Here is a 15773-nt window from a genome sequence, read left to right on the forward strand (position 1 = left end):
ATTACGCAGAAAGTCCAAATTTCTATTCCTTTATAATTGCTATACAATTTCTAATTTTCATTAAACAGAAACTCGTATTATTTTTTTATTTTTTTAGTACACTGAAACTCGTATCATTTAAATAGCCAGTGGTATGGAATAGAATAATTTTAAAATAGAATAAAATAGACTGAAATAAAATAAATAAAGTGTTATGGAATAGTATACAATACGGCAATATTTTATTTCATTCTATTTAAAATAATTAATATCATTTCATTTTGTTTTTTTGTTTTTTATTTTTATTAATTCAAACATAATTAGGCCACATTTTTTAAAAAAAATATGTAAGTTTTGCGTTGAATTGACATTAATGATATTTTATTGATAAATAATCTATAAGTTTCACATTAGCTATATATAAAATAAGGGAAAATTTGTCTATCAAAAAAATAATAATAATAATAATAATAAGGAAAAAATTTGTGTCATTTAAAAGGATGTAAAGTTGTGTCATTTTAAGTGAGAGAAAGAGATAGATAAAAGGGGGGAGATAGTGGACAAAAATAAAAATAAATATGTAGGTCTTACCTCTCTGAGTGAAATGATATAAGTTGTGTCATTTAAAAGGATAAATATTTTTCCCATAAAATAATCCAATCTATAAGTTTCTGCTAGTGCATACATCACCACCATGTCAAACCTCTCACGGGGACGATTAGAGAATAATTACACTGAATTGCAGAATATGGTTTACTGCTAGGATCTTTATATCTTCTGTAATTCAACATATATCTCATGCTAAAATTTAAAAATTGTAATCTATTTCTTGCTCTTTCTGTCCTTATTCATGCGTAGGGATTGTAATAATATAACTTTTACACCACAAAAGTGGTATGAGAATAACAATAACACTTCTTTTTTGAGGACAAAAGATAAATTATGGAGAACTACAAGAGCATTTGACTGACTATCACACCTTATAATTCAGATTCTCAGATCACTATGACTAGACACATACTAAGCAATACCATAATACATGAAATATTGTGACTGCATGAGCTTGTTTTAGCTCATAATATTTTATTTTCTATGTTTTAGTTAACTTTGCTGCAGCTAGTACGAATCTGGCCATTTTTCCCTGTTAAAGGGCTGAGGTTTCCCATTTTTACCATGGCACTAGCAAAGTCTGCAGAGAAAGCTGAAGGGTTGGTGCTATAGTTTTTAACCTGAGAGTCTGTAGAACCACCACTGAAGAGTTGCTGATCAGAATGTAGAAGTCCTTTGTTGTTTACCAGATTCTTGAAATATGCATTGTCAAAGAACACATTGGTGGTGACATCAAGTGGGGAAAGGTTATTGTCACCATCAGTGCTTGGACAGTTTGACTTTACTGATGTTGCAAAATTTGAATCAATGTTGGTTTCATTATAAATCCGGCCTCTGAACAACTGGCATCTGGCTTGCCCTGTTGTATGAGCTCCTATACATACAAATATAATGAAAAGAAAAAAAAAATCATTAGGTAACCTGATTATGTTGAGATAAAGGTAATTATGAGGCTAACTAGAGAATAAATCCACTCATATTGAACAGATCATGTGAAATAATCTCAGCCATATAGAGACGAATGTATTAAAATATAAGGGAAGAAAATAATAACTGATAATTTGTATATAAACGGTTGTGGACCTCTCATGTAACCTCATGTCACATGAGAGGATCCATTCTTATTAATCAAATACTCGTGAAAGTTCTTGTAAATCAGACATGTTTAACGTGGTGGAAAAATATATTAAGATACAAGTTAAGAAAAAAACAAATATAGATTTATATCAAAACAAATATATATTAATCACATGAGAGGATGTATGATAAAAGATTTTAAAAAAATAAAAATAAATGTGCTTTAAATTTACCTGAGAGGGCTACCATTTCTTGGGCATTAAACCCCTTATTTGAAAAAGCAGATATAAGGTCACTAAGATCCATAAGAGGGGATGGGATATCCTTAGTGGCAGCATCTTTACTTGCAGTGGTTGAATCTCTTCTGCCTAGTCCAACAGTCCATGATGGACCACCCAACTGAGATAATGAAAAAGACACAAAAATGGCTGTCAATTAATTAGCTTTAAATTAATCATATCAAAAAGTTTCAAGGAATGAATTTTCTGGTCAAAATGTCAATGTATAAGTGCTATACTTCTCAAAACAATCTCAGTAGCTTATAATAAATTAAAGTTGTTTCTGTTCAACAGATTACAAAACATTTTTTAATAAACACAGTGAATTTTTAAAAAATTGAAAAACATATACAAATGTAGTTTTTCTTGTTTATTTAACTGTGTTTCTATATGTTCATATTGATCATTGGATTAAACTTACTGTTACAACAGAATCACGGGCAGCAACAGCAAGAATATCTGCACAAGAAACAATTCCAGGACAAGCAGTCTCCAATTGAGTTTTGATGTCATCAATTACATTAAAACCTCTCAGAGAATTCACATTTGCACCAGCTGATTGCTCTCCAGTAAAGCTCGAAGTGTCATTCAATAGAACTGATGCATCACATCCCTACAAGTTAATTTCATCTAACAATCAATAAAAAGATACAATTTTCTGTATGATACAACTGTAAATTAATTTGTAATGCATAGAAACCCATACTAGCTACATTCTATTCCATGACAAAGTCCAAGATGTGATGAAATATTTCTAGACCATCTAAAGTTGAAGGTTTTTTTCTAGTAACTGTTAGTAAATTATATTTTTAATGTGTTTGGGGGATACATATTGTATAAATAATTATATTATGCTATTTAGTATATATTTTGAGTAAATTAAAGTGATCAAATAAAGATGTCCAAATAGATTTCTAAGTAAGTGTGAGATAAGTGGGTGGATATCAGTATTGGATTAACTAGGTATAATGGGAGCTTATTGGCCCAACAATAAAGAAAAACACTATAAAGGGTAATGATTTCCAATATGTCAAATAACAACCTTAATTTCTCTTTCTCATCAAGAGAGAGACAACACACTAAAGAATAAGGATTAAGGTTATTTAACTGAGGAATATCACATTATACCCCAAAGATGAAGATTGAACTTATTCCACTGCTATGGAGACAGGTATGCCTCCAAATTTCTGTTAATATTCCTTTATGATTTGGTATAATGGATCTTGGTTTGTTGGTGATGGTTATCACCATAAGGTTAAGAGGAATTATTATTCCAACAAGGTATTAGAGCCAGATTGGGCTCGGGCTAGCTAGGTGTTTGGCTAGGAGACGGGTGGAGTACTTTGGACCTGGGTACTCGGTTAAGGGAGAGCATACCAATACTGGGTTTCACACTTGAGGAAAAGATTGTTGGAGTATTCAAATGTGATGAGTCCCACATTGATTGGTAATGAGCTAAGTGAAGAGTATGTAAGTGGAAGAACCCATAAACCTAATCCCTTAAGGTTTTGGGTTGAGACGTGGTATCGAATCTACTTGGTACAGTGGTCTAGTTTAGCTCATTGATAATGGTCCTCCACCGTGAGCTTCCCCTTGACCCGTATGAGAGTAACCAACATGTTCGACACCACATGATTGCATCTAGCTATTTTTCCACTTGTGCTATAACTAAGTTCAATAACTTACAACAACTATACACCAAAAAATTTTCTTATTCTTCCACTTAGATAAAGCAGCTTGAATTTAAAAGTTGCACTCATATTTATAATGGACCGTGTGCAAGTCAGAATAGACCCTGAAGCATGTTGTGGCAATTCACTACAATGAATAAAAGTTTATTTTCGCATCTCAACTCAAAATTTTAATTTTGTGTGTTCTTCCAATTATATAGCCCTCATTCAATTCGTTTCTAATCAACATGGGATTTTATAACACGCCCTCGAATTCCCTACAATTTGTGTTTAATGAAAATAATGCTCCTAATATGAAACTATTAACATAACAGAGGCACACACACGTAAAAGGAAAAAAGGAACACATGATAAAAAAAATTCTAATGAAAGAATACAGAACAGTAATGTTATGTAAATATTTTGTAAGTCATGCATGCATGCTCATGCAAGGTGAGTGGATATGAATCCATGCACTTGTGCATGTGCCACAGAATGAAACAAAAGAAGAAGGAGAGAAAGAAGAAAGAACGTGCATTAACAAAGCAATCATGGAAATGAAGACGAAGCAAGGATGCCCCCATGCGATGCTCTTTGTAAACAGCACTGCTCACTGCAGATTTTATGGTAGAAAGGGCTTTGGGACATGTTGTTCCATAGAAATCTGAAGATAACTGAGCAGAGGTTATGGCAAACAGGGAAAACAAAATAGAGAAGTAAAATCTTTCATAATGTGAGTGGAAAGCCATTGTACAAATTAAACACAACTGAAATCACTAGCAATGAGAAGTAAGTAAGTCTAGTTTGGAAAACACTTGTGATTCTGCAAGTAAACACTGCTCCTCTAGCTTAATTTATAGAGAAGCTTGCGCGCTCCATTTTGGACCTTATGTAGCATTTGTCTCTTGTTATGATCAACTTTGGTCAAAAAGCCAGAAAAGAAAATACTACTATACTAATGCACTATTGGGTTTCAACCAAATCCTCTCATCTTATTGATAATTGATAGTGGCTTATTTTGAGTTGTATTAATATTAAAGATATGGAAAAATAAAAATAGATTCTTGTTCTACCACCAAACATATGGATCAACTCGTACACAGTTATTCCAATTTAATAGTAGTTTTGAGTTCGGAAAAGAAAGCTTTGTTATCTTTATCCGACTCGACCGGATTAGTAGATTAACCTATGAATAGATGAAGAAATAAATAAAAAAATAAATAAAAAATCTTGTCCTATTAGTGGATTTAGAAAAGATGCTTGACAACCATGCATTTTAAATACTTGTAATGAAAAAATATTGGAGTTAATTAAGAGAGACTAAATTGAAAATTGAGAGTTATGCATAAATTGTTCTCAATTAAAAATTCTAGATGTACTAAGCCCGTAAATATTAAATAATTAAATAAATGTGTGTCACACATATTTTATAGTTTAAAGTGATAATATAGTAATTATTAATTAATTTAATGCATCCAATTATGCATACCAAAATTACACTAGAATCTCTCGTTTAAACATGTTGTTAGATAGTTGGATTCTTTAAACATGTTCTAGTATCCATGATTGCGTGATCTCTCCGCCTCGAGGAGATTAGTCCTTGATTTTTGGCTGGGGATACTCTTAGAACAATTTCCAAAAAAAAAACAATTTTGGGTTGAATCACGATTTTATCCTTGCACCATTAAATTTATTAATAAGTTATTATTCAGGGCTTTCATAACTCAAGTTCGTGAAAATGCGACTGAACCCTAAAAGGTGCGGAAATCGGAGGACTCAGGAAAATAAAATTACTCTTCTTATTTAATTTCATCTGGTTCAATGCCTTAAGACACTGTTTTGCTTGTAGAACACCAACCTCCGATAACTAATTTTGTCCAGCATGCATGGAAGACGGCCTAATCTTCAACAATGAATAGTAGTCATAAATTCTAGCTACGTGCCAACTTAAATAACACTTATAGTATAAGAAAAATTAAATGTTAATACCAAACGAAAATAGTAGTCATAATATATCTAATTACGACTGATGAAGGGAAAAATAAATAGAATGGCAATAGTGCTTTCATTTATAAACTATTGCACTTTGGAATGTGAACATGCCATTGAAGGAATCAAATTAGTCAGCCAAATTATTTCCAAAACTTGGCAACCAAGTTCTATGCCAATCTGCCAAACTTCAGAACATTCCAAGTGTATGATAATATTAGTAATAATAGAAAAGTAAACGTTATATAAAAAAATTGGTCCAAGAGATTCATATTTAAATCTGGTTCGTGAGAGGTCTAAGTTACTATTGCATTACATCATATACATATAGGGACTTTACTTACGTCACTAGCACTAGCATATTCAACGAGCGTCTCATGCGAGGCCCACCACCATTTATCCTTTGTGATACAACTCATATTGATAGAGATGGAGTATTGGTTTCTTCTTTCCACTACTCATTTGAATTTGCAAGGTAGCAGTCGAAATGGAAAATAAAAAGCAAAACGACGACAACCTACTTACCCTTGCCCAACATCCCACTAACTCATGGTTGACATCTTTCTTTTGGCTCTCTCTCTATCTCTCATGGCCATATTTTTAGTGTGTATTCGTTACTTAAAAACAAAATAAAATTGGAACTCAGGTGATATTAATCATGCAGGAAAAAATCGAATAAATGCAATTAGATGGATACTTTTGTTTAACTTTAATAATAATTAATGGATCGAATTTTTTCAGTATGCAGAGTCCTGAAAATGTCTATAGAATATAGAAGTAGTGAAAATACTTTCTGATCTGGATATATATTATAAAAATACAAGATCCAAATCAAAAATCTTCGCAATGAAGCAAAGCCTTAGTCAATAAAGGCTACAAGCTCCACAATAATAAAAGGCTACATGATAACAAGCTCCTCAATATTAAAGCAACCTCATCTCTATCACAATACTCATCAAGCTGGACAACAGTAAAAACTTATGACAGCAAAGATTCCTTAATAACAGCAAGCTTCTCAACATTAAAAACTACATGACATCAAGTTGCCCCTTCTACATCTTTCTGAATACTTCATCTCCAAGTATGTCTCACCACTTGCAAAGATGTTCATCTCTCTACTATAAATATATATGTATCCACACTAAGGTACACATCTTCTTCTACATAATTGAAACCTGCTTGAACCATAACTGACTTGAGCGTCGGAATGTCTTGCAGGTACACCCCCCATCTTGTTCCATTGAAGACCCATGAATTAAAGCTGTTCCAAACTGCAAGATGCTTTGACTCAAGAAGGATCCAGGCCATTTGTATAGAGGAAGATCACATGGTCAGCCCAGTTGTAAAATCAGTTCTGATCACTTTCCTTTTTCAGAATGTATCTCTGCAAGTATACAGAAGCTTCAAATTGCGAACTTCAAGCTAAAGATTAAATCAAAAGGAAAAAAGAAAAGCAGCTAAAAGAATAATCTATTAATTTCTTCTATGTAATTAAGTATGTTTCCTTGGTTAACATAATAATATGAGAATTATAAAACTAGAAAAACTATAGAAGTTATGCATACTTATTCAATTATTACAATAAGATATATCATGTATCAAATAAGATATATAAAGATGAACAAATTAAAATGACAGCAAATACCATATACTTCTCGTTATCAATAATTTGAAATTACTAGAAATATTGAAGGCAAAATATATATAATGAAAATCTAACTTAAAAAAAAAAATCAAATGAAAAGAACATACGATTTTTTTGCTAATACAATACCCTTAATACAATACCCTATAATGTATCCCATAATTCAGCCTGCTTCATGTGGAATAAAAACTTTGAATCCTTTTTTAGTTAAAAACAAAAAATTATTGGATCTTCATTGCAGCCCACGTTCTAGTAGCCTGATACAACACTTGTGTTAAACGAGCATCTCGCTAATTTCTTCCCACAGAAATAATAAGTGCATCTATGCATGATATCTTCATAAAGAAAATAAGTTGCATTACGTCATAAAATGTATGTTTATCGTATTAAAAAATAAATAGGTATCTATATTCACAATGAAAAATTGAACTATGAACAGAATAAAATAACTAGCAAATACATATTTTGTTTTTACAAACCATACAGGCAGGCTTATACAGTCGAAAATAGTACCATGACTAGTCATGCATATAAATACCATTCTTAAATTACTATCGCCTCCCCTATTTCAAATGCTGTGCTGCTACCTTCCTAGCATTTAATTTTCATGAGATAAATAACCCATTTTTCCCACACACATGCCAATAGTCTTATCTTCAGTGCAGCCTGCCTTCCTATTAAACATATACACTCAATATACAGAACATCAACTGATGAAATTGAACAATCACAATATAATGGCTATCTGAAATTCTAACGTCGACATCTAAATCTGCGGTCATCTCTATTCCAAGAATCTATATCATGATTTTCTTTTCTCTTTCACTTTTAAACAAAAAATAGCAAATAAAAATTGGTGAATTGGGGGGGGGGGGGGGGGGGGGGGGGGGGCTCGTTACCTCTCCAATATGCATGTTGCTAACTATTTTGTTATAACACTTAGAATATAAACTCTTCCTCCGAAGTATTATTAAGCAATTCTCCTGTCTCCCGAAGAGCAGCTGCTGTGGAATCATTTATGCCCAACAAATACTGCAAACGAGATAATTTTTCAGGAGTTGGATTACTCTTCATGTATATAGTGTAAAGATCAGCAAGCTCCTCTGGCACTTCCCATGAGAGGGGCTGTGAGGGTACTGCTTTGTCACAAGACAGCATATCATTGAGTGAAGAAACCTGCGCAAAAGGAGAGAAGCAATCACAATTGACTATCCACAATCAAATCTAGAAATATATTAGAGTTTTCTGAAAATAAAGCTTCAGAAAATCACTCACCACTCCTTCATGATTTCTCTGTCTTAATAGTGCCACGGCCTGAATGAGTGAATTAGATAACCTAGTTTGTGCCAGCTCACAAACAACGCCTCTTGCTCTCCCTTTATTAATGTTGAGATCCGATGGGATTTTTTCAAATACTTCCTCCTCATCAAAATCTCCAGTGCCTGATGAGAAAATATCATCAACAGTTTTTTTGAAGAGTGTCTCTCTCAAGTTCTCAGATACCATGCTGTCTATCTCAACATTGGCTTCCTTAAGCTCTCTTATCTGCTTAATACTCAGCCTCCCTTGAGTTACTGCAGTTTCAAGTGCAGCTGCCATTTTGGTAGTGGTAATACTCTTGATTATTTTCTGAGCATATTCTTGAGGTAAGCCTACTTGCTTCTGCAGACTATTAAGCTGCTCCACCCTGGCCTTTGTCAACTGTCCATCAGCTAAAATGACCTCAGCTTGTTGCCTAAAAGCTTGCTCTGCTAGACTTTTATGTACTTCCACTATTTCTTTACTACTCAAACCTAGAATCCCACCAAGTTGATTTAGAAAAACATATTCTGAATCATCCTTTTTAGTAGTGATCTGGGCACCAAATGGAACCCTTGTCACTTCACCAGTTAGGCAGAAAAGCAGGTAAGTCTTATAAAGATCAGTCCTATCTCTTTCAGGAAGGTCATCTTTAAGAGTAATTTCTGTCTGACCAGGGTTCCCCAACTTAGCTACAAGTTCTTTGTTTGGCCTTATTTTCTCAAGTGTCTGAAGAGAATCCCATTCTTCATCTTCAGTTTGTGTGACGTCCTCCTTTACAGGATCTTCATCCGATACATCAGCTGACTCCCCAGCTGATACATCAGCTGACTCCCCTTTAATGTCCTTCAGCAACTCAGTCACAACCAATGTGTTGAAAGCTATCATCTTCTTGAGTTCTTTAGCAGACTCTGTACGATTTCCAGCTGCTCGTGCACGTTTTATGTAATTAATAAATATCTTCCTTACCTGTAGTGTCATAAAAATAGCATAAAAAAAGTTAAACATGTTTCAAATCCTCATAAATTACCATCATATTTCCTGACAAATGGTACTCACGGCCTTGCTTGCAATAGACATAGCAGTCTCCCGGGTTAGTCGCAAGCCATATGCTGCTTTTCTTACTGATTTCTTGATATCAGCATCATATCCATCAACCCCTGATGCAATTGCATCATTGACAACCTATTCAAGAAAACAACTTATTAATTCAAATTCTTCAATATATCAGGCATGAATTGAAATATATATACCCTTACATTACAACACAGAAAAATTAAAAGAATACCTTAATTTCTTTGCATAACATAATCAACCAACTATGAATTAAGTGTTCCTTTTCAGCTTGGATGTAAGAGAATCAAAACCAACACAGATTTAATAGCAAGTAGATACATGTCTTCAAACTGAAAACGGAACCTAATTAAACTACAAGAATTTTAGATTAACAGCACCGAATGAAACACATTTCAAGAGAATATTGACAATATGAAGTGCAAACACTATGACAATATAAGTAACCCATGTAAAAGATAAAATATAAGCAGACTGTTTCAGGGTCTCCATCTCCATGCTACAGTTAAATAAAGTGTATCATCACCACACGAAAATGTGTCTTACCATTCTACCAATCCAAATAGAGGGTAGGGGAAAAAAAACTGTCCTCAAAAGAGAAATAAATGGCAGGAAACAACAATTCTGTGGAGAAAACCTCCTCCATGCCCCTGCCTCCTAGAAGCTACAAACCATTCTAATTAATTTCTAGTTAGATATGTCAGCAGCCAGCAACTACCGTGGATAAACCTTAATCTATCAGTCTCAGAGGATGCACAAGATTTGTGCCTCAAACAACAAATGAGATGAAGACGCATTATCAGTTTGTCACAAAATGGGTGAATCAAATTTAGTAAATATAACCAATGAACTAGAGAAGAAGAAAGAAACATAGTACCTTTTCAAACAAACTGCCACAGATATCTGAGTGAGCTGCTTCAACAGAATGTTGAGGTATACAGAGCATTACACGTAACCTCAACAAAGCAGAAACGTCCTCCTCACTGAGCTCCCCATCAGCCACCAATTGCTGAAGCTTTTGCCGGTAGATTTCTTAATACAAGTCATTACAGTTAGATTTTGATAAAATAAGATATCATGCAAAAAGATAAACATCACAACAACTAAGAAAACAGATACAAAATTGAAATATTACTGTTGCAACCTTAGGTTTAAGAATCACATAAATATAATCTTAGAACACAAAGTGTTCAAAATTCTGGCATTACTTACGTAAAATTCCAGCTAACCCAAAACATGGAAAAGATAACATAGAACAAGTTACCTTCATGAATTTCACTGGCCTTTTGTGGATCAAAGTGCAATTCATCACACAACTTTTGAAGGAATGCTGCTTTGCTATCTGCCATTTCTAGATCACCACCTGAAACAGCCTGTGCAAGGAGTTTGCGATATACTTTTGATGTAACATCAAGTCTAATGGCTTCTGCTTCACGTTTACCCAACCCAAATATATTCCTCAGCTGATTTAGTGCAGCAAGCTGAAATATATCATAAATAAATTAGAAAATAATATTTACCTTTAATAAATGAGTTTTAAACTAAAACAAAACTACATTCCAGGGGGAATCTTGTGATTGTACATCTTAAGTGTTAAAAGACTACCAGAGTTTAAGACTATAAACAATTTAGTAAGGACCCGAGAAGTAATTTACAATATCTAAAGGCTCCCACAAGTGAAAACCCATTAGCATTGAAACATGGCAAACAACTAACATGTACAATTTTGTTGAAAACAAATTCTACTTTAATTGAAATATTTATAATGAGATTGAGGGCAACAAGGATATAACTCTAATCAACCTATTCAATCAGGCTTTGCACTGTGCCAAAGAGAAAAAGTATAAGGCAAAGAATAGAGAATAAAGAAGGACCGGAAGTCTCACTATAGACATAGCTTCAACTTATATCAATGGTTAAAATTAAATCCACAGTTGCACCTATTGAAAGTATTGAGGAGCCAAATTAGAAGATAAGAAAGCATAGAGCACTAATTTACAGCTACCTTACTCCATTCATCTTTACCAAATATCCAACAATTTTCTGAATGTTCCCATACACTTTTTTTTTTAATATTCAATTAAAAACTTGAAATGTTCCTCCTCAAGAAAACACTTACCCAAACTCAACTTCAAAATATCCTAGTTTCTCAACAAAAAAATGATATTATAAAAAAAAAATCCATAGTTTATGTTCGAATCAGTGGCCATTTACCTTATTATCTTCCATGCAACCACCAGACAAAGTATTTGTAACATATGCTCTGTAAAGGAGTTTCAAGTCCTCTATTTTTCCGTCATCATCATACTCACCACCTTTGTCACCAAAGATGAACTAGAGTCAACTTAAAAAATTTCTACTCAATAATTGAAGTTGAAAAGAAAAAAAATATACATAAAATAAAATCAGTGAGGAAGCTTACCCAGTAAAGAAACTGGGCCAACACCTCGGGCAAAGCGATCGACATCCGGATGTTTCTTTAATGAGATGAGTGAGTTATTGAATGCCAATGTCTTATCAAGCTCCTCCACGGCTTGGCTGACTCCAGGGCTGAAATTTTTCAAATTGATTAGAAGAGGAAAGTTCTACATGCGCAAATTGCTTGCAAGTATAAATTTTTTTAAACAAAACATGGGTAACAGATTGCAATTAAAAGCATCTCCAAAATTCAATATTTCATATGGAAGGATTTTTGCAACATCAATTTTCACAAGCTCAACTACTAATCAAAACCTGCAACGATCAAATCTCTCAAAGAAAAGAATAGCCGAAGTTAGGAAAATCCACCAACATTGGGTGTTTAAGAACATGACTATAAGATACACTTAAGAAAACTTACGCTGCTCTAGTGCGGGATTTAAGTATATCAAGTGCTACTGAAATATTTTCCTCAACCAATTTCCTTGTACTCTCCTTAAACAAGTTTTCAGCAAGCTTCAAGAGGAAAATTCCATTTTAGTTTATAATAATAGATTATGCCACCTCCAAGGAACTCTGTGATAGTGAGAGAAATGTTTACACAATAGAAGCATTTTAAAGTTCTATTTATGAAAGAAGAAATAAAGAAAATGAACCTGATCAGAAAGGTGATACAAACATTGAGCTTCTCTAAGCGTAACAAGTTTCTCTGCATCAATATCTGGTGAGCGATACTTAGTTAGCACTAAAGGAAGCAAAATCAGCTCACTACTTCTAAAAACTACTATGGAATAATTTTGAATGTTTCAATAACAGTTATTTTAGAGAATTACAGAACTCAGTATATACTCTAATATATCAGATGAATACTACCAGAACACTTAAGGCTTCATTTAATAAGATAGACACATGTATAATTAACTAAAGAAAAGTATAATTTGCAACCAATTAAAAGTATACCAAACTAGCTTCTTAAAATCCATGCAAAAGCATCATATGATTATTTTAACATAAAAGGACAACCCAATGCACAAGACTCTCCAACTTCGCAAGAGTAAGGATGAAGGTCAATTGTATGCAAACTTACCTTTGCATTTTTTGCAAAGAGGTTGTATAAACAAATTATGACAAATTAACTTGAGGATTAACTGATCAACTAGTGCGTCAACCACTTCATTACAACAAGACCAACAAGGTCTAGATGTATTACAAAATTACCTCTGCCAACTGATTTCAGCTTGGAAGCATACAATCGCTGGGCATTGTCACGTATAGCTACTTCAACCTAGAAAATATATTATTGCCATCTGGTCAAATAAAAAAAACTAGAATAACAAACAAAATGATAATGAGAACATATAAATATTATCAGAAAAGAGACCATATTCATGTCAGCATTGCCACACGTGGAAATATGCAATTCTGGCAGCAAAATGTCAGTTCTTCATTTTCGGGGAAACACCCATACATGATAAAACAGTTATGCTCCTAGTATAATTGCATGATACAAATACAAACCACGTTACACATGACACGAGTAGTGAGTAACAAATAAATAATCCACCCCTATATACCAAATTAAAGTCCACTCTCTTGGGAGTTGTTAAATCTCTTAATGTACTCTTCCATGAAGAGTGACATGTCATTTTTAACTTCTCTCCTTTTACATTTGAATTTAAATTCTTTTGAACTATTATGCACATCTTCTTTATAATTTAAATATTTTATTTTTACTCTTTACTTTTTCCATTCTATTTGAATTAATTATGAAAATCTCTTTTATAATTTTACTTTTTCTCTAAAATATTTGTTCTCTTTTAATTTATATTTTACTGGAATTCAAATAACTATCCGTGCAATGCACACAATATTGGCTAATATACCTGGGAATCAGTGACCTTGAAAACACGCTTCCAAGGCAGAAGGAAAGATGATGCTTCTCCAAAAACAAGATTTGACACATAAATCAACTTCTGAAATGCCTGCACTGGAGACTCACTAACAATGGTCAAGTTCCAAGTATCCAATTAAATCCCCAAAGGTATTTCAATCTATTGTTTGAGATAATAGTAAAAGTGACTTACCCGGCGTTGCTCAATATCTGCTTCACGATCCCCAACTTCAAGCCTCTGCCTGAAAATTTTCCTACCAACCTGTGGTCAACAAGCACCAAACCAGTAAGATAAGCAACACCTTCCCTTAACTATAATATACATTCTCATTCTCCATAGACATGGACACAAATTAATATACCCCAAGAATACCTCCATATGCATAGCAGCCGCATCCGGGTCATCAATTCCTAAAGAATTCTTGAAGCTGATGATCCTGTCAGCCTCATCACCTTTAAGTTCCTCACCACCAGGAGGAAGCACAGACGACACGAACCTGAATGTAAAGTTGAAATGCAAATTAATCACTCGCAGCTGAAGTTCAACAGATATACAACAAAATCACAACTTATTTCTCACGAAACATCATAGCAATTAATCATACACTCATGCACAGATATGAAACTTGATTTGTCACTCACTGGCAATATATATCACAAATCTCTGCTTTAAATGCCTCATTCTGCTTGTTCACACCATACCTAAAAAATTAGCCATTATAAAAGAATCAAAAGAATTAGATTCACAAAAATTAATATAAGAAAAAAAATTACATTTCACTGATAATCAATTAAAATGACTAATTATCATCATTGATAATGGACCAAAACTACCTTTGAATCCATAAGTTCCAACTTAGATACACATTTTAATGAAAAAAATTAACAGAAATTCAGATAAACCTGTTGGCGATTCCATCAATGTCTTCCTTCTTCAACATGGAAGGGTGATCAAGCCCGGCCACATAGTTATGCAAATTCACGGCTGCAACTTGCGGAGCAACCGCATTCAGAGCGTATGCGGCGGCGCCACCGGCCACGCCCAAAGCAACGGCTCCGCCCAGGGCGGCATTACGGCTTCCGCCAAACTTGGAGCCTAGACCGTACCCGGCGGCGATGGCGCCGGCGACGACAGCGGCGGAGGTAGCCAACCGCAGCGAAGGCGATAGCTTGTCGACGAGGAGCTCAACTCCGGTGAGGTCCTTATGGACTGGCAGCGGCGAAGAGGAGGCGGAAGAACAACGTGGTAAGGAGACTCTAAAACAGCGTCGTTTTGAAGTGAGAGGGGTGAAGGGAAGAGGAAGGAGGGAACGGTGATGCTGTGAAGAAGGGATGAGAGTGAACGAGGGATTCATAGCTCCCTCCAAAAACGACGTCGTAAGATGGGAGTGTGGTTGTTACAGAACAAGAGAGGATTCAGTTATTACAGGGTTTAACGAAACAGAAGATAGTGAGAAAAAGCAAAGATCGCATCTTCAATGGACCTTTCGATTAAATGGGTCATTTTACTTCTACGAATGATCATTTCCAATCATTAAAATCCCCCCAATAATATATTGGAAATAACAAATAAGTTATTTTACCTATTATTTTTTTATCTACTTTTATTTATCATCTTTCAATGTCGTTAGATCAAAATCTCAAGAAGAGAGAGAAAGATAAATGTTAATTAAGATTCTAATCTAATGGTATTTTAAAGTGATAGACAAAAGTAGGCAGAAAAAATAATAAATAGAATAAACTATCCCTAGAAACAATAATTGTATATACCTCTTAATCAATTTTGTAATATTTCTCCATAAAGAAAATATTTAATATTTATTCATTTTTATATATTAAGAGTA

The 15773-nt window shown here is 33.9% G+C and overlaps 2 protein-coding genes across 2 annotated transcripts; both read right to left on the reverse strand.

Annotated features, from left to right (window-relative positions):
- Positions 1 to 1076: 1076 nt before the first annotated feature.
- On the reverse strand, positions 1077 to 4362 carry LOC133286154 (cationic peroxidase 1-like). Its single transcript, XM_061483525.1, has 4 exons — positions 4150 to 4362; positions 2365 to 2556; positions 1899 to 2064; positions 1077 to 1462 (listed from the first exon to the last, which is right to left on the reverse strand). Exons 1-4 carry the CDS (start codon positions 4360 to 4362, stop codon positions 1077 to 1079), a joined length of 957 nt encoding a protein of 318 aa, XP_061339509.1.
- Positions 4363 to 6433: 2071 nt separating this feature from the next.
- On the reverse strand, positions 6434 to 15374 carry LOC133286162 (protein TIC110, chloroplastic-like). The gene is made up of 16 exons (XM_061483540.1): positions 14833 to 15374; positions 14572 to 14631; positions 14303 to 14426; positions 14123 to 14191; positions 13922 to 14020; positions 13257 to 13323; positions 12695 to 12759; positions 12460 to 12554; positions 12043 to 12170; positions 11835 to 11935; positions 10885 to 11101; positions 10498 to 10652; positions 9606 to 9731; positions 8523 to 9515; positions 8147 to 8423; positions 6434 to 6986 (listed from the first exon to the last, which is right to left on the reverse strand). Exons 1-15 carry the CDS (start codon positions 15282 to 15284, stop codon positions 8187 to 8189), a joined length of 2988 nt encoding a protein of 995 aa, XP_061339524.1. The 5' UTR covers positions 15285 to 15374; the 3' UTR covers positions 6434 to 6986; positions 8147 to 8186.
- Positions 15375 to 15773: the final 399 nt, after the last annotated feature.

This window comes from Gastrolobium bilobum, unplaced genomic scaffold (assembly GCF_033153095.1).
Source record: "Gastrolobium bilobum isolate Gb01-03AN ecotype WA unplaced genomic scaffold, APGP_CSIRO_Gbil_v1 utg26470, whole genome shotgun sequence".
NCBI classification, from domain to species: Eukaryota; Viridiplantae; Streptophyta; class Magnoliopsida; order Fabales; family Fabaceae; genus Gastrolobium; species Gastrolobium bilobum.